This window comes from Oculina patagonica, chromosome 2 (genome assembly GCF_052425735.1).
Source record: "Oculina patagonica isolate OP01 chromosome 2, crgOcupat, whole genome shotgun sequence".
NCBI lineage: Eukaryota > Metazoa > Cnidaria > Anthozoa > Scleractinia > Oculinidae > Oculina > Oculina patagonica.
This window is the reverse complement of record NC_135759.1, coordinates 24014500-24033510: the sequence shown is the minus strand read 5'-3', so window position 1 is coordinate 24033510 and position 19011 is coordinate 24014500. Positions and strand designations below refer to the sequence as shown.

The 19011-nt window shown below is 41.5% G+C and overlaps 2 protein-coding genes across 3 annotated transcripts in view; one reads left to right on the top strand and one right to left on the bottom strand.

Moving 5' to 3' along the window:
* Positions 1 to 975: 975 nt before the first annotated feature.
* On the bottom strand, positions 976 to 16377 carry LOC144643652 (uncharacterized). Its single transcript, XM_078502970.1, has 18 exons — positions 15853 to 16377; positions 13881 to 14055; positions 12916 to 13051; positions 12240 to 12346; positions 11547 to 11607; positions 11377 to 11426; positions 9982 to 10451; positions 8556 to 9182; positions 7632 to 7702; positions 7322 to 7419; positions 6272 to 6335; positions 5791 to 5879; positions 5220 to 5282; positions 4819 to 5006; positions 4316 to 4410; positions 3891 to 3938; positions 3689 to 3743; positions 976 to 3276 (listed from the first exon to the last, which is right to left on the bottom strand). The coding sequence occupies exons 1-18, from the start codon at positions 16073 to 16075 to the stop codon at positions 2192 to 2194; spliced, it is 3705 nt and encodes a 1234-aa protein (XP_078359096.1). The 5' UTR covers positions 16076 to 16377; the 3' UTR covers positions 976 to 2191.
* An 89-nt stretch (positions 16378 to 16466) lies between these two features.
* Positions 16467 to 19011, top strand: part of LOC144643653 (alpha-L-fucosidase-like) — a 29306-nt gene continuing 26761 nt past the window's right edge. The window contains exons 1-2 of one of the 2 annotated variants that reach the window (XM_078502971.1): positions 16467 to 16775; positions 17649 to 17988. In XM_078502971.1, the coding sequence (XP_078359097.1) occupies positions 17657 to 17988 (332 nt within the window). In that variant the 5' untranslated portion in view covers positions 16467 to 16775; positions 17649 to 17656. The remainder of the gene's footprint in view (positions 16776 to 17648; positions 17989 to 19011) is intronic. The other variant, XM_078502972.1, reaches the window with a different exon arrangement.

Here is a 19011-nt window from a genome sequence, read left to right as displayed (position 1 = left end):
TAATTAACATAAAAATTCTCCTTAATAGACTTCGCAAATTCCTTGAGTAATGAGATCATTTGGTAAATTCCCATGGCCTGTGTAGTAGAGCACGTATTGATATAACAAGGAGAAATTTGATTTTGATTACTCGTGGGTCTTCCAGGATTAACTCTGGTTTCTGCAACATAAAGCGACTGGTTGCTGGACAAAACATCGTGGGGGAAAGAGAAGAGGGTACGTTGGTACTCGTTTAAGACCTTGTTGGAGAGACATTTTGAGAGTTGAGTGTCCTGGCCAAGAAGACAACACGTCCTCGGTTCAAACAGGACTTTTCGTCCCAAAGTCGAATGCACCAACTATAAGGACACCACGGGATAGTTAAGGGTTTTTTCCAATTCCTATTATATACACATGGACTGTTGTTTTTAGTGACCATTTGGGAAGACGAAAAAGGCGACGGTGACTTCCCTATAAAAGGGACGGGGAAGGTCGAAGCAAGGTAAACCAATCTGGGCGTGGCTCAATCTTTTTTCACCCCCCTAAAATACCGGTTTCATGCCAGATCGGCCCAAGACCACCAATACAGTATGACGACGGTTCTTTTAACGTGCTGACTACCCAAACAAGTAGCCTGAATTTCAGACGTCCCTCTCTGGTCGCCAGCTTGGAAGCAGGCGACCAGAGAGGGACGTCTGAAATTCAGGCTACTAATCGAGACCTACTAAAATTATTAGCGTTCTGTCCAAAAGCCATGATTTACAATCCTAAGCGAGACGAAGAACATCTCCGTCCTTTTTATACGGGAATCCACCCTCCCCCAAACGGGCGTCGACCGCTTGATGATGATCTTCCCAATCCATTCCCATAATTCAAATGTTCAGCGAACCTTGTTCCCGGCTTCGTCCGCAAGCGATCTGGGAACGAGATTAGTCACCACCCTTCCCAGCCCAGCCTTTTTAACACATGGCGGCAGCTCTGGCAAATTTCAACACGTTTTTAAAAATTAATTTTATTATGAAAATCATTTAATAATTGTTAATCATTTAAACTAAAACACAACTGATTAAATATGGTTATTTCGTGGTACTTGGTGAAATACTCAAGACCGTGTTATTATTACGTACACAACCAGCCTGAATAAAAGAAATATGATTTCCAAATATATTACAAGGTTCTGGTTTTAGGCTGGTTAAATACGAAATAAAATGACAAACGCGACAGCAGGCGTATCGTATCGAAAACCAAGAAGATCGCAAAGATCAGAGCGTTTGCTTTGAATTTATGTACAAAAGAGAACTGAACTGTAACAGATAGAAACGTTGCCCCCTTAACTAATAATAGAACAACCAAAACGCAAGTCAGTTACTGCGATTCTAGGATGAAACTCGAGCATGTGGCCATTCAGAAGCTGATTCAGAAGCAAGCGGACTTGATAAGTTCTTAAATGCGGTACTGTCTGTTCCGCTGTAACCTCGAATCTGTGGATGAAACCCTTGTGTGCGACCATTCAAATGAAAGCTGTTGGGCAGTTTACTTTTATGTGACTTTTAAGTCTGTGGATGAAACTCTAGTGTGTGATTATTCAAATGACAACTCTCAAGAAGTACTAAATTTAAAGATAAAACTGCTAGTTATCAAGTGTCAGATTATTCAGATGGAAATTATGGAACAGTACTTTCAATTCACCTGTTGCCGTTTGTTGATACTGCGAGAAAAAACATTTGGAAATATATTTTCAATTTTGCCGGTTGACTTGCGTCGGAGTAAAAGTGTTCAACGCAATGTCGTACAGACAACAAGTCGGTAACAGTTAAAAGATGTGGTACATTTCTCACGCAGTTTTTTAGCTCTTCAGTTTTGGCTGGCAGCAAACATTGGCAGTTCGCGATTTTTTGAAACGTAACATTAACAATAATAACAGACCAACGTGTGTTCACTGGTTAAAAAAGGCTGCCATACAAGGCCAAACGGAATGCTATGTTCGGCAAATACTCGGAGGAGGTTCCCGAAGAGTTCCGATAGCATTTGTTCAATCAGAAATGAGACCGAGCATTGCGATGCTGCCAAAAACAAAAGCAGTAAGGGCAGCTCAGTTTCAGGCAACGGACTCTGAAACCAAACGCTTCTAACTCATTCCCTGTAATACCCAGAGGGTAAGATGCAAAATGTTTTATGATATTAACTAATGTAAACTGGTTTATCTTGTTCATCAGTCCATAAACATTTTTGAGCGGTCATTACATCGCAGATGATCTTTACTGCCGCAAATAACACACGCTTTCAATCCCCCGGGGCCAAATGCCCGGTGCGCGTGTACAACCGGTGGGGGCTCGGGTGATTCATCAGAATTCGCAGAACTCATAGTCCCGACCGGTGAGCCCATAGTCCTGACCGGTGTTTCTCTTCTCTGACTACTCGCCTCGCTGAAGCCTCCAGACTTGGGTGGGGACACACTCTGGCCAACGGTGGGATCAAACTGTTTCCATTTCACCGAATGTCCGGACTGTGATGGATTCGCAGGCCGCGCAGTACCTTGCGTAAATTGTTCTTCGCGACTATCGTTTCGCCAGTTCATACTGGCGTCGGCTCTTGTTGGGGTGTTCCGTGGGGCACTGTTTGGTGGCCCGGGGGTTTTTGTCTTAGTCTTGGTGCTCAGCACTGTCATGTTCATCTTCGTGTCCCCTCCATGGGTGGGGAGAGGAGGAAATCCGGGGGGAGGCCGTGAAAATGTTTTGGACTGGTTTGGCTTTGCACTTGGAGGCGTGCTCTTTGTAGTCTCCTGTGAAGCGTTCTTGAGCACCGCACTATACGACATCGATGCTGCAGTTTGTCTTTCTGGGCTTGTTTCTACAGAGGTGCGTGTATTGACGGGCTCTGCAGGCGGCGGAGGAGGATTTGCAACCATCCTTTCAAACCCGTCATTTCCATGCTCTGTTATCGGTTGAGGTAAGTCCTCAAGTGGGCTGCCTGATGATCGCCTCCTCTCCGCCCTGCTAACAAACTTGCGGGATCCGCCCCTGCTGTACGGCGTTATATCGTGCCCTGCTTGTTCCATCTGCGGGCTAATTTTTTTCGTCGGTGGAATTCTTGGTGTTCCTTTATCTTGATTGCTGCCGATCATAAGTTGTTGCAGCTCCTGGTTTAGCTGATTTATTTCAATGCCGTGCTCAATGGATTTGGTTGGCGAGGGTGATTTAGAAGCAGTCTTTAGTCCTTGTGTTATGTCAGCAGACGGTGCTGTATGCTTGTCTGTGGCAGGTTTGGAACTTTTCTTGACATCTTTCTCTAACAGACCTTTAGAAAAATAAAACAGTGGTTGAAAAAGGTAAAGGAAACATTGTCAAACACTGAGTGCGTTCTTTGTGGTGGTTGTATGTCATATTTATTAGGAAGCCAGGAAAGCTGGACATCAGTGCAACTGGTGACTTGCAAGATTAGAAATGAAAAAAGGCGCCTTTCACTTATTCCCTTTATGAACTCGGTGATACTGTCTCTGACTTTCCACCAAATTTTCAAAACTAACATTACACACTATCAAGTTCGGGACTGAAAAGGTCAAGACGCTCAGAAGCCTATGAGAGAGTGGTTCGCCCTGTAACGGCGAGAAATTCCTTTTTTTTATTTGCTGACTTAGTGAAAGAAGTTCTTCAGTGACAAGTCCTTGGCCCAACAAGTGAGTAACTTTCAGAGTACAACTCTCACCCACCTTTGTCTAAATACATTCTTATTTCTAAGATGACACCAGGAGGAAATCCAGCTTCCTGGAAAATAAAATGATAAAATTAATGACGAGCCCAGAATTAGTGATTAGCTGTACTACAAAAACATTTCAAGCATGAAACTACTAGGACCAAATTTTCACATTATATGGTTTCATTATACAGAACCAAATGCAAAATCATCCTCACCTGAAGAGTTCTCTTCAGCTCTTCCCAATCAGCAGTCAGAAGAGAGTCCTGGAAACGAGTTGCTCAATTAACAAAGACATACTTAAGTTTTTGTAGCTTTACACACCACAGGGTTATCAATCAATGTTTAACAATTAACTATACCAGAAGCCAGCATGCAGACATCTATCTCCTTCAGTCACTGCGTGTGCAGATGTCACTTTAACAATAAGCAAAGGAAACACAAGATGTCTGTTACACAGACTGGGCACCAGTTACATGTACATTTTTACCTCGAGTTCATATCAACCAGGTCAACTACAAAACCTGGTTTTCTTATAATACGCCCTGGCTGGCTACACAACAATTTACCGAGTTTGTAACAATGAACTCGTATGGGATATTCAGCATCAGGACTTGACTTGAATGTTTAACTAAAACCTTACCCGAATACAGTTATCAAAAAACTTTTGCAGCAAATCCTGCAGTTTAAGATTCTTCAGCATCAACTTGACTTTGCAGTATGGGTCCCATTCTACATCTGACATCAGAAAAAAAAAACAACAGTCAACAAAGGAAATTATGACTGATTCAAGGATTTGAGTACAAGGCATCTGAGAAAGATGTCTGGAACTCCAGCTGGATGAATTGATGTTGCTTTACGGTGACCCGGATGAGTAGTTACTTCAAGCTTACCATCATAGACACTACATTTCACTTTGTAGCACTTTGTAGTCAATGTGAGGCCATTTTTTTTAACCAAAATCATGGATGTGTCTTCTCGAGACACATAGAAATGGTTTTGCACATAGTCTGATTCCACACTGAGGCAGAGGACAAAATGAAATGTGAAATGTAAGCAGGGTTCATCATATACAGTTGATGCTGCCAGAAGTGGTTGGTTTTCTGAGGTTTTTTTCTGGACCGGACTAGTGTCTTATTACCCCACCTTCACTGTCGTTCTGGTCTCCAGTCTCCTCCTGCAGCTGCTCCTCTGTGACGTCATCTTCTGTTTCAAGAAACACTTCATCCTCAGTGGACAAGCTTCCAGTCTCTTGCTCATCTGTGTCCTCCTCCTCCACCTTCCAGCCTGACGCTCTTAACAAAAGAATGTCCAGCAAAGTGCTCTTAACCGGTCTGACAGGACAGAAGGAAGATAAGTTTGTGATGATAATCATGCACAAGAGGGTATAAAGTGAGGCAGTGTTCAAACCCTCCTCCAACCACCCTGCAAAAATATCTTATTGCTTTATTATTTTATTTAAGTAGCACTGTTACCCATTTATGGCAGCAAAACAACAACTACATCTTGTTTTCACAGGGTACATAATTATATTTTCAAATACTCACACTGCAAGGTCTTGTGACAAGACAAGGTCCCTGATTGTTGCAAAATATCTGGAGATCTCATTCCTGTAAAAGTCAAAAAACAGTGAAGTTCATAAAAAGCAGAGCCAGAACAAAACAGTGGTGACTTGCACTGACCATCATGGCGAAAAAAAAAAGACTAGGCCTCAGTTGTTCAAATGACGGAAAGCACTATCCACTGGACAAACCACTATCCAGTGGATAGTGTGGTGTGTTTTGTCAATACTTATCCACTGGATAGCAATTTATCTGGTGGATAGTGTTATCCACCATTTGAACAACCAGGGCCAAGTGGGTACAAATTGTGACCTGCTGGCCATGCATGCATATCTAATTGAGCTGAAACTGGCATCAAGACTTCTGTCATTGGTTAGGCTGATGTATTTCAATTTCAGTCCACATACAGCATTTTACACTCACAGCTTCTATGCCCTGCTACTATAGCGATGTGGATTTGCTCAAAGATGAGTTAAGAAGAGTTTTGTTCTCTGTTTATTTGCAACACAACACAAAGTGAAGGGAATCGCCAGCATTTTTCAGTTTACAAGCTTACCCTTCTGTCTGGTCGATTGTTGGTCCTGTAACCTTTAAAAATCCCATCAGACAGGCAGCATTAAGTTTGTGAATATCGACTGAGTCAGCCTACATAATCAGAAAACAATTTTGTTAACAGGTATTTTTCACTTTTGGACTCTGACAATTTTCCTCCCCAGAGCTGCTTGTCCCTCTCAGCCAGCAGACCCTGAGGCAAGAGAAACAGGTGGCTCTGGGGACACATGATTTGATTGGTTAGAGAAAAACAGAATTAATTTCTAGCCAATCAAATCATGTGTCCCCAGAGCCACTTGCTCCTTGTGCCCCAGGCTCTGCCGGCAAAGAGGGACAAGCCACTCCAGGGATAAGAATGGAATCTGACCAAATAAGGGTTTTGTTCCCAGACTCAAAGTGTAGACTGATTGCAAAAAAGAAATGTACTCAAAATACTTTATGTTAATTGCAAGTAGGATTTGGTGCCCAGCCAGGAACAACCTTACCTGATCAAATGACAGCCAATTGTGTAAACTGTTTGCAACAATACTGTCCACTGATGACTTAAATCTACAACATAAAGTGACACAAAAGAACAGGAGGAATAATACAGCATTATGAGCAGTAAGTTATACAAGTACAACAGACAACAAGATGGCAAGGCAGATGATACCAGTGATAAACCATCATCATATACATGCTTTACCATACACACACAATTGTACCACACAATCTAAGGGCCTGTTTACATATCCGGAACTTCATTCGCGCTCGTTCCGTGAAGTCGTCTGCATTACATGACAAGTCGCCGGTTCAACCAAGCATTTCACGTGCGTGGTTTTCGCGCGATCGCAAGGTGGCCATGTTTCGCGGGTCACAGATGCGCATGTTTCCGCTTGTTTTGTGCCCTGTGGCCGTTCTCCTTCGGTATTGACCATGAGCTTCTTCTTTGGGCTCAGTATGCTTTACGTTTTTTCGTTCTATTTACTGTGGAGTCCGTATGTGGTTTCCGAGTGCTTCTCTCCGTTCATTCTGTTCTGTCCAATATGTCATTCCCCTTCATTCCGATCCGGATGCTCATTCGATGACTCCTCTGGTTATTCAATCAGAGAATGTATGGGGATGGATGAACTCGTTCTGGAATGAGTCATTCCGGATCATGTCAGGCCCTAAGGCTTAACACCCTACTGCCTTCACCCAGCCTAGCATTACAACAAGGTTTTTCCCAGATGTTTGCTGGAAGCCTGTTTCAGGGGTTCGGTTAGTTGGGGAGCAATGCACCGTTCATCATTTCTATCCACTTTGTGTTCTTCGTGCTTATGTTTTTGTGCTGCTTCCCAACTAACCAAATGCCTGGAACAGGCTAATTTGCTGGTAGCAACTTATACGTGTAAATAAAACCATAGATCTCAAGGCATAAACCATTTTTAGGGTAGAGTGAACATTTAGTCAACTGTGAGGAAAATAGCACATGGGTGATGACCAGTTCTCCAGTGTGCTGGTATCTCCATTTTTAGTGCTAAGCAATACAAGGCTTTCACACCTCACATACTCACCCATTTGAATCACTTTCATTTAGAACTTCCAGGTAAAGTTTCCCAAGCAATGATGAGAATCTCTGACATCTTTGGGGGCAATCACTTGAACTACATTGCTATAATAACAAAATCGTGTAAGAATTCTTGACTAAAATGTAAGGCAATGTTTAATCATTTCAGTTTGGGAAATTATGCAAGGTGAGAGAAGAAGATCATCTGTTAGAATGTTGAAATGACTTGTTTGCTTTTCTCATGCTACACGGCAGAACACTGAACATGTACAAACACGGTGTAGTGTACCATAGAAGAGAAGCCATTTGTTATTTACCTCCATTAATTCCCCTTGACACTCAGTCACAACTTTGTTGATAATATCACTTAGCTCAGGAATGCCCATGTCTAAACAGAACAAAAACATTAAGCAATGAGTTGACTACCGTATTTACTCGAATCGCCGCCCCCGTATCCCCCCTCGAATCCCCATTTGGACATTATCCCCCCCAATCCCCGTCCCGATCCCTCATTCTTCCGTTCACTGCGCACTCGCACGTCTTGGGTTCCTCGGTGTGTGTTCGTGATGTTCGCTCCTGTCTTCCCATTCTCGTGTTCTGTTGTTGTGGCCGCACTGCGGACGTTGCGCCCTTCCTCTGCGGACGATGCTGACATCGACGCTCTTTTCTACTGTGATTGTTCTTTGTGGCGTCCATTTGCGCCGCCCTCAATGCGCCGCCCTCGATCCGCACTTGGGCGCGATTGCGCCGCGGCGCTTCGGAATCGGTATCTTCATTTTATTGAGCACATGACTGTTTCCTTAGTCATCATTCTAACTGTTCTGTGACATATACACATGTACCTGCAGAATCAAACGTGATGGAAAGAGGAAGTGTGGAAGACTTGGGATGTGGTGCATACTATCATCAAGAAATGACCTTGAAAGATGATGGTAGAGTGTGTCAGATGAAAAGAGCTGAGGTAATACATAGTGGAAAACAGTGATTGAACATGTTGCAAAAGTGGCAAAGTGTCAGCAGTGACCGTGCCATGTGATGATGATGGTGACGATGACCACAATGACAATGCCACTACATGCACTGCTTCCAACAAATTTTCAAAACAAAAGTACCAAAACTGTTACAACAACAACAACAACAACAACAATAAAACACTAGCATGGGACAACTAAAAAATGTTGATTACAGTACATTGTTTACAAAGTGCATCTTTGTTAATACAAAAGTAATTATTCATGTACCTCTAAATATCGTGCACACTCTAACAGCAACAATGTCAAACTTGATTTTATCCATGACTTTCTCCAGTAACAGTTTCAAAATAATGGACACTTCTGAAATTCCTGGAAACTCCTGAGATAGTCTGCTATCAGCAATCAATTTGTCAAGCTCATATGAGTAGTCCCCAGTAGCTCCTGCTGCCATGCGATCAATAACTTTCTTTACATTCCGTTCAAACTTCCAGATTTTCCAATCAAGCTCTGCTTTTAATGTTTTATCTCTTGTATTTTCATTTAAAGGCTGTGTTTTGAGAAATTCAGGTTGTTGCCACGATTGGATAGTTTGTTGTTGTGGTGGTTTGCGTGAAATTGGTGGAACATCTCCTAAATTCATTGCATTAGTTTGAAACTGAGCAGCGATATGTTTCCTTCCTTGTTTTGGACTGAAAGAAAAGTTTGAGAAAGCTTGCTGTTGCCTATGATGTTGCGGTAGAAAAGCACTGTTGTTGCTTTGTATTAATGAAGTGAAGTTCTCTAACTTGGGGTCTGTATTCATTCCAGCTGCTTCACTCAACTTTGTCTGAGCATTTCTCAGATGTGGTGGTTGGTACTTTGGGGGTGATTCACTCTTTGGGAATGATGAATTAGCTGAAAATCAAGAAATCAAAATTACTGTTTTAGGTTTTGTGATAAATTAAAAGTTACCCCTCCTGTCCATCCCCAGCTGTCATGTTAGTTTAACTTAACAGATATAGTTTCATCATCTGATTCGCAGATGGGGTACACCCCTGCATTATGGCCAGGCACCTCCTGAGACATGTACTGTAAGGTCCCTAAATGCTCTGAGTTCTGCAGTTAAGATATCAAAGGGGCTTTAACTCCAAGTTCTCTTTCCCGTGACTCCCAATGCGTGGTTTCTGGTCAGTTGGTAAGCATTGCACCAGTATCATGGAGGTCAAAGGTTCTCCCATTCGCCCTGAAATTTTCCTCGGCTATTTTCCCAAATTCTTAAATTGGTGGGCTCCACTATCAAAATAATGACTAAGTAATCATTACATCATCAATTTTCCTTTCACAAGTTAACTTCTGGCTTCACTGAACCTCTTGGCTTCACTGGACAACACTACTGCCTAGTGAACATTTGAACCATGAAAGCCATAAGCATTCTAGCACTCTAAAATGCTCAGGAACATAATTTTGGCGCATCTCAATTTCAATTTTTTTTTAAGTCAACTGCATTTCCAATAACCCTTTCTCCCCCCCCCTGCCAGAATTAAATCGTTCTTTTTAGTGGTATTAAATGTTGATTTAAAAATGTATGCAGAAAAGTAGCAGAGGAGAACTAGGCTTTTCAGTAAAGTATGTTACCAATTTCCCATACAGTAATTTAAATCAAGCTATGGCAAAATCAATACTTGTAACTAGTATATAATGTTAGGAACCTAACCATGTGAAAGTCCTGGATCCTGTCCTGGCCTAGACTGATGACTGAGAAACTCGCTTGGACTCGCCAGATGAGGCCTTGCTGTGCGCAGAGATTCCACAGGACCTGGGTCAGCTCTCTTTATATGAAAAGTCTCAAGATTGTCATTTTCCTTGTGCTGTGTACGAAAGTCTGGGTTTGGAGGCAGAGGAATGTCATTCAAGGAAATCTCGTTCAGATTTGGCTTTGATTCATTATGATCATACATCTGTGGTGGACTAGACATCTTCCCAAATGCAGAAAAATTGGAATCAAATGGTTCTTTTTGCAAAGATTGACCTTTTGATGAGAAGGGTGAGTTATTTATTAATGCACTTCTTTCGGTATTGAAGTGATCGCTTGTTTTCCATGATGGCTGTTGTGATGCTGATGGTTGGAATGTTATTGAGTTCCATTGTTGATCTAGCCTCTTCTGCTGCTCTGAATTCATTGTTCTGTTAAATTTACATACAAAATGAAAATAATCAATTATACTTTGACTTAAAAACTAGCAGACTTAATTAATTAATGCTTCTCTAGCTTATTTGTAAAAGTCTTTTCCAGTGACTTAAGGTGGCTCGATCGTGGGCCCGCCCTGTGCCGCACTTCCGTCTTGGGGGCTTTCTGGGTGAGTTCCGTGATGCCTGTGCTCTCCTTGGTTGGCTGTTTGAGTTTTCGCTTTTGGGGCCGCACTTGCGCTCGTAATAACTTGGCAGTCAGGGGTATCAAGGTTAATGATCACTAAATTTTTAAGGAGAGTGACACTCTGCCTTAAACTGTAAACTGAAGATAAAGGCTTATGCCTATTCCTCGTTGTTGTTGCTTTTAAATAGCTTGTTTCTTCAGTCCGTGCTGTATCACGGGTCGACACTGGGGCGCCGGGGGAACTCTAACCTAGGCTGGGATAAATTCTTTTTTTGCTCTGGGCTCGTCTGCGGGCCCGGGAAATAGTCGGTGGGGGTAGGCGTGTCGGGCGTGAACGCGTTGACGTTTTTTTTTGTTTACAATTCATCAAAGCTCCATTTTTATTGCATCTCGGGGTCCCTCTTCCCTCCTACAGAAGTCTCGTGTATGGGTGGTGACATCATATGTTGCTTGGTTCCGGCATGTCTTTCTTCTCAGCGTACTGAGCGATTTTCTCGGCGTGGCGTACAGTGCTCAATTGAAATTCGCCACTCAAAATCGATCGGCCACCTTAACCCATAGGACTCCCTCAAGTTTCAATCAAATATAAGGCCAACCAACTGTAAATATTGGACCTCTTGCAACTTCAACATTTGTAATTGACTTAGTGTCTAGCATTGACTTGTAACAAGTCTGCCACTAGTTTCATAAAAAATAATTCGATTGTGACAAAAATACATGATTGTAAACTTATACCTTGTGCTGTCCTTTTTCCAAGGACTTCTACCAACATCACCATCAGAACTCTAAATTGAAAAACAAATTTGAATGTATCATTATGATAGTATTATTGAGAGATTTCTATATACCAGAACTGTATTTTATACTTCTAGAGAGTGTTTGTAAAACTGCAAAACAAATCATACCTGTGCAAAGCCTTCAGAGATAAGTATGTCGCCTACTGAAACCTCTTGTCCTTTACTACTTCTACATGAAGAAGAAAAACAAATTTTTGATTGGTGCCTTTCAGGGGGAAACCATTTAAAACAACAATATACTGTAAAATCTTGGTTGTAAGCCCTGGGCTTATAACCAACTTCGTAAGGGGATTTTTTTTTGGGGGGGGGGCTTATAAGCGGAACAAAAAAAGTTTTGAAACAAGCCACATCAGTGTTGACGGAAATACATTTTTTTTTAAGTTAAAATGTCGTAATAAAGTAACATTTAGCCCTGTTCAGTCCTGTCATCCAGCAGAGGGGGGCTTGTAACCAGATGTTTTTTTTGTTTCCAGCCAGATGGGCCTTTAACCAGCAGGGCTTATTAGATTTTATGGTATTACAGGGGCATTGCTAAATTATTTTGCATTGGTCTGGAAAATGACAAAACAAAACCTTGTACACAGAATGGATACTTAAGTGACAAGCAATGGGTAGGTTAGGCAGTCATGTTCATGGTTTGAAATTTTGGCAAGTGATGCAAATTTAACTGCAACATTTGTAAAAATGCAAAAGAGAATACTATATGATTTAAGCTACATTGTATGATTCTGATCTGTAAAAATTAACAGTTATCATCTATGGTAGAGTAACTTTTCTACATAGTTTCTTATGTGATCTTACCTTTGATAAAGTTTTCCTCTAAAGTTGTCTAAAAAATGAATGATAAGTGTGCTAGAAACAATCTCACTGAATCTGTTGTTAGCTTCCTCTGACCAGCTCCCACCAATCTGTATTTAATAAAACAATACAAAACAAGTCTAAAGCTTCTACATTTACATCAAGACGGTTTATGATGAGTTTAACAGTGCGCAGTGCATCTTAATAATAACTGTTACATGTAACCACTGACTGACATTAATTTCCCACAAACCCCTTGCTGAATTGTTACAAATCAGCCAATCTCCATTCTATATATGTCCAGAATTGCAGTTTATTATTCAACAAAGATAACCTGACCAGATGCCCATTCATAGTCAGGGATTCCTTAGTATCTGTCATCCTGTAATATTCTGCGATAACAGATGTGTACCTTACCATGATTTGTCAAATGTCTTGCAAAGCACTGTAGAACTAAAGTTCAGCTAGCTGTAACATGTATTTCATTCACAATTAATTTTATTGAATAATAAAAGCAGTTATCCTGCTTGACCTTCCAGTATAATATTATTATGGCCAGATGTTTAGACAACTCGTAAGTAGTACTGGTATTATTAACGGCTAAGTAACAGGTGACATTCTGCATGATTTCACAGGATACTAATTATAATAATTGCTAAATAGCTAACTGTCAACTTACAGGTTTTACACCTTCTAGTGTAATGTATCGAGCCAGTGCTGGACGAGACATGATATCACCTGGAGTGGAATTACAAAGTCTATCCAATGAAACACACTCTGACTGTCCATAATCCAAGTAAAATACATCCACCATGCTGTAGAAAACATTTTTTGATAAAGGTGAAATGTTCATATTTTGTCACGAGTGTGGGACAAAGGTAAAAATTATCTGAGTCCCGGATGGGAATTACATCCATGACCTCCCAGATACCAGTTGGGTGCTCTAACCACTGAGCTTTGAGAGACTTTTTGTGAGCTAGACCATTTTCTAGGTTTATATGTGACACGTGTCCTACATGCTGCCCCAGGGGGGGGGTCCAGTCTGCGGGGAGGTCCGGTCAGTATTTTTTGGGTCGGTCGTCATGTATTTTTTTAGGACTAAAATCTGTTTGTTGATCGTTGGGTGCTAGGTTTGTTTTTTGGGGTGAAATTTTGCCAGGTATTTTTTTGGGTGTAAAATTTCAGGCTCATGTATTTTTTGGGTTCGCAATTGAAGCTCTGTCGGCCCCCTCATGAATACTGCAAGTACCCCCCTGGGCATGCTGCAAGAATCAGCAATGTCAAAAGCATCATATGTGTAATACATAATGAAGATGGCAAATTAAGATTGGCAAATAAATGATATTTTTGTCAAACAAGTTTTTTGTTAACCTTCTTCAAAGAAAAGACACTTGATCACCAAAAATACATCTGATATTCTCCTGATTGTTCGAACGAACAAGAAGTTCGAGGTATTAGGGGAAACTGCACGTGTTTGACTAAGTCAAACAACTCCAAGGGGAACAACTTTTGTTTCGAGTTATCAGGAGTTTTGAGAAATCAAGGGCTTGATAAATCGGGATTGCACTGTTGCAAACTGTTGACAAGACATGCAAATTAAGAGCATTAATTCATGTATATCACAAGGGTGGTGATCTAACATACCTTTCACTTAGCCTAGTAACCTGGGCTCTTCTCCACTGACCAGTGTCTGTGTGTCTGACACACACTGGTTGGCCACAGATAGGTACCTGTTGAACACTTGATCTTTGTTGTTCATTACACCATGAATTCAATGCAATCATGTATGTATCAAATTGTTTGAGGTGATCAGCACTACCTGAAAATCCAATAGGCTAAAACATTAACACTGCACCATTAAATACCCAGCCTAAGCTCCTCTGCTGATCAACACTATTGATCAGTGTTTAGCTTTCTGTTCCAAGGTCAAAATATCAATTTTTCTTACTTGGTTCTGAAAGTTTGGCTCATTATTTCAAAAGCTTGTTACATAAACAATAAATTTATAATGTCTGTTAAAATATAGGTGGCAAAGTTAATGAACGTAACATTCGTAATGAAAGTGACAAATTTCATTCAACATCTTTTAGTGCTGGAAATTACTGTCGATCATCGCACATTGTCCGATCAAATATGCCAAAATGTCCAGCCAATTTTGCACTATGTTTGGACATGATGTCCGAGAACTTACGTGACTTTGTCTTAGAAAATTTAATGTGTTTGATTTAAAATGTGAATTGATGTCCAACCAAGTTTCTAATACATGTAGGTCCGTTCAAAATAAAAGTTTGGAAGGACACATGTCCTTTTAAGTATGAAAAATTATTTCCAGCACTGATCTTTACAACTGAACTGGTTCAACAATGTTTGTTCTTTAAATAAGAGGTTCATTATAACCAAGTTTATTTGCACTGCAGTTGAACTGTCTGAGCCCTAAATTTATGACATGCAAATCACCTCAAAAACAAAATGCAACATGTGACCTAATATACATGTAGTTTATATTAATCCCAAAAGTACTATGTATTAACCCCGTATTAACATGATTTCAACCCCACAAGCCAGTATTTCGAAAACCTGAACCATTTCATTAAAATTAACATCAATATCACATTACCTAGTGAGTGGCATAGCCCCCAGTCATCTTATCAAACCCATAATGTTCACCAACATAAAAACTCAACAGGGGTTGTTTGAATGTACATGTACAGTATGTTTTGATTTTATACCACTGCTTTGACATTGCCATATTTTTTTAATGAGTGCTGCACTCTACAGCAATTTGTCAAAAGCCCCTGCTACTTTTTAAGCTCATAATCAATCACTGAACAAACAACTACCATTGATATTTATCTCCCCCACTCAGTTACCCTGGGTTCCAGAGGGTTTTTTTTTTTTTTGCGGTGACAAAGAGCGGCGAAGCCGCGATCGTCGAGAGAGTGGCGAAGCCTTGATCGGAAGAGCGAAAAAAAAAAAACCCTCTGGTCACGGCAGTTACAAACCTCACTTCCATGAGTACAGAATTTGAACTTGGTCGCTGATTGGTTATCGTACTTAGTACCAGTCTTTTCCGAGTTTTAATGATCTAACGCAAACGCTCATTGGTTGAACTACTACAAGACACCCTAGGAACGCCAAAAACCGTTTTTTTGGCTCAAAGAAACAGTAAACAAACAAAATGGCGACAGGGATTAGCAGTGATTTCGAACGAGCGTTTCGTGGAGCAGTGCAGTTTTTTTTTTCGCTCTTCCGATCGTGGCTTCGCCACTCTCTCGACGATCGCGGCTTCGCCGCTCTTTGTCACCGCAAAAAAAAAAAAAAAACCCTCTGGAACCCAGGGTACCACTCAGTCATATAACGACCCGTGTAATCTCAGGTCAAGTATTTGAATTGATCCATTAGGACCATTAGTAACTACAGTAAACTCAATAATTCGATATACAGTTAAGTTTGACCCAAGAGTTAATTTTAAGTTTAATAAACATCGATATTTAGAAGAGAAAATCATCATGGCACGTTGCCGGGTGATGCGATCGTTTATCTCCTTGTAAAGCGTGTATTGTTTTTAATCTCATTGTTCTGGCTCATTGTTACAGTTCATTATTGAAAACCTTACCTGTTTGGGCCCAAAAGTGTTCCACATCAATAATATGCGTGACTCTTACGACCGTAATACTCTTGACAGAGTCTCGTGGCGACTTTCTGACCTCATCTTCCCAATTCTCTTTCGAAAGTGGCAAGACCGACGACCCGACTCGCGAGGTAGCTTCTCCTCCGCTTGTTTTGTTAGAGGCTTCCCATCTCGCGAGAGCTCCCCTGCCTCTCCCACGGCCCGTCATGATCTTAACAGTCTCTTTTCATACTGGAATTGATTAGTTTCGTTGAAATTCTTTCGCTTTTTCACGCAATTTTCAATGCTAAAACATACTGTACGTGACGATACGAGCGATAAGAGCGAATGTCCCAGGCGTTCTTCCGATCCCACGTGGCAGCTCGGCCCGACAGTCGGCGAAGTCGACTGTGATTACACCAGTAGCCCCGGGCACTTTTGGTGCGATTTTGGCGCGGTCAGAAATTCGAAGCGGTAGCTGCTGCTCCGAAGCTGCACACCCTATAAACGGTCTAAACCAATCATTAACACCCTACCCGCTAATACATAGCATTTTTGTTTCGAAAATGATTTAAAATAGGGTAAATTTTTTGTTACAGGCATGTAGCACGAAAATTATTGGTCTTGGTCTGGTATGGATTTGGCTATCCCCCACAGCTGGCACTGTTCTCACTTTACAATATCAGCCAATCCGACGAGTATCAGCAATTTCCAATTTTCTTCGATTCTCAGTTGTGAATCATGGAACAGAAATAAATCCGCTTGCGATTGGGAGTGGGACCAATCTAATCAGCAATGAGTGCAGCTGCGGCTACCCCCGTTTATTTCGATTGCTCTTACATGAAGCAGTTATTGATTCTCCTCCTGTGCGCGTGACGGTCAGGCGAATATATTTTGTAGCACAGCTTCCGAAAAGGAAAACTGTGAAGGTAGGAGTTTAAAAATGCTTTACTAAACGTTTCTTTGGATCCATACCTTTATCTGTTTTAGCTTACAAATATAGATATAGATATTGCACGGGGTTAATGAATTATTTATGATCTCTCCTGCCGTGCTCTCCCTTTTTCACTCAAAACATGCAGCGAGGCTCTGTGAGCTTAACAGACGAGCGGCGGCATGTAGCATTAATAAACCTGCCGACTGACCACTTGTTAAGGCATTCCATTCTGTTGGAGGACTGTTCAGAGGTCCTGTCTGATGGACTGGAAGTGCACTTGAAACAGGTGGACATCTGCTGGTAGGGCCCGGGATGGGGGAACTCCCATAAATTTCGGATAGGGGTGTGCCGCGAAGGTTTTTAAACCCTGACCCTATTTAAGGATAAAGAAAGCGAAAATTGATACTTTTTTAAGGCCCAAAACCGAAAAAATGACCCCCTATTCATAAGCAGGATAAGTGTTCTGTGACGACCCGAATAGTGGCCAACCGCGCACGGCAAAACACAAATCTTTATAAAATCGCTTTACTTATACTTGAACGGTTAGTTCAGTTTTAAGATTCCTTTTTATTTTTAGTTTAGCTGGGCATTTATTTTAGCTGATAGAATTTAGGTACCCTATCTAAGGATCACACCAGGAACACGATGCCAAAAGGAGCAAAAATGATACCCTATTTGAGGACCAAGAACCACAAAAACCATACCCTATTCTGCGGCACATACCTATATAGCCCAAAAGGGGAGTACCCCCCCCCCAGGTGGTAGGGTTGGAATGGGAGAGAGGGTGGGGGGTGGGAACATTGGGATGGCTGTAAGCAATACAGGTCTAATTTCAAAGGAAGACTAACTAATGTCTTGTTTTCAGAAGAAAGCATGATTTCTAAAGTACTACCGCTCATTGCATTGTTATCTGTGACATCTGCTCAATATCAACCAACATGGGAGTCACTGGACTCACGTCCCCTCCCCTCTTGGTATGATGAAGCCAAGTTTGGTATTTTTATGCACTGGGGTGTGTACTCTGTGCCAAGTTTTGGATCTGAGTGGTTTTGGTACCGCTGGAAAACTGGGGAGCCTGCTTTTGTGGAGTTCATGAAGAAGAACTATCCGCCTAACTTCCAGTACGCTGACTTTGCTCCAATGTTCAAGGCAGAATTCTTTGATCCTAATGTTTGGGCAGAATTGCTGAGCATGTCTGGAGCGAGGTAACATGAGATTATAATTGATGTAAGCTGGATAGCATTCTTTTTAGGAAAACTACAGACAGACTATTATGAAGTGTCAGCCTTCCAGTTAACCTAGTTCCCTGAGGGTCTCTTTTCCTCCCACTCCCTGGAAGGGGCATAGGAAAAAAGAGACTCTGGTATATACATATGAGGTTGTCGCCCAGTAGTCTCCAAGTCCAGTGACAGATGTGGGTGGGGGAAGGTGGGGGGGGGGGGGGTACAGCTGCGCCCTTCTGTGTTGAAATGTGTGGTTCAAAGGAGTGACAAATCTTCCTTTTCTCCTTTTTGAGCAAGAAAAGACCAGCCTTCACTGTACTCCAGGACTCCTTTTTTAGGCAGGAAAAGGGCCATCTTCAATTCACTCCCATCACCTCCCATTTTGAGTATGGATGCCAGTGAAGTTTTGAAGTCTTGCTAGTTGATAAAACAGGCATGTACTAAAACCCGAAACAACGAAACGAAACCACTGAAACGAAACGACCGAAACGAGCGGAACCACCGAAACGACCGAAACGAAACGACCGAAACAACCAAAACGGCCGAAACGAGCGAAACAAGATGAAATCACCGAAACAAGCAAAACCCATTACAATTATTGAGAGATATACATTTCGCCGATAAAAGGTTAAAAATAAAACTTAAGGTAAAAGCTGTTAAAATTGATGCTAAACGTTTTCGATCTGTTCGATCATCATCAGAGTGAAAAAAATCTGCATACGCTCATCGTTCTTATAGTTCAGATAACACCAGTTATGTAATACCTGTTCCCATTGGGAACAAGGTGAGGTCCAGTGATTGCACTTGTTTGTTTAGTTCAGGGTGGTAGCGTGCAATGTAGAATGCTTCTTTTATTCTTCTTTTTAACCATGAGTGGGCAGTGGTTAAAACATTCCACGTGAACTTGTGATTAGGGTGTTTTCTGATGTGCTTGGCTGGCTCTGACTGCTTATTGACATCTGAATGTTCGTTAACACGAACCTCGAGGTTGCGTGCTGTTTCGCC

What these genes read in the sequence shown, in the direction of transcription:
- LOC144643652 (XM_078502970.1), bottom strand. Translation starts at nt 16,075, where the DNA reads ATGACGGGCCGTGGGAGAGGCAGGGGAGCTCTCGCGAGATGGGAAGCC. An exon ending in TCTCTGAAGGCTTTGCACAG is followed by an intron (nt 11,427 to 11,546) that starts GTATGATTTGTT and finishes TTTTCAATTTAG; the next exon opens with AGTTCTGATGGTGATGTTGG. An exon ending in GTCAAGGGGAATTAATGGAG is followed by an intron (nt 7,420 to 7,631) that starts GTAAATAACAAA and finishes TTGTTATTATAG; the next exon opens with CAATGTAGTTCAAGTGATTG.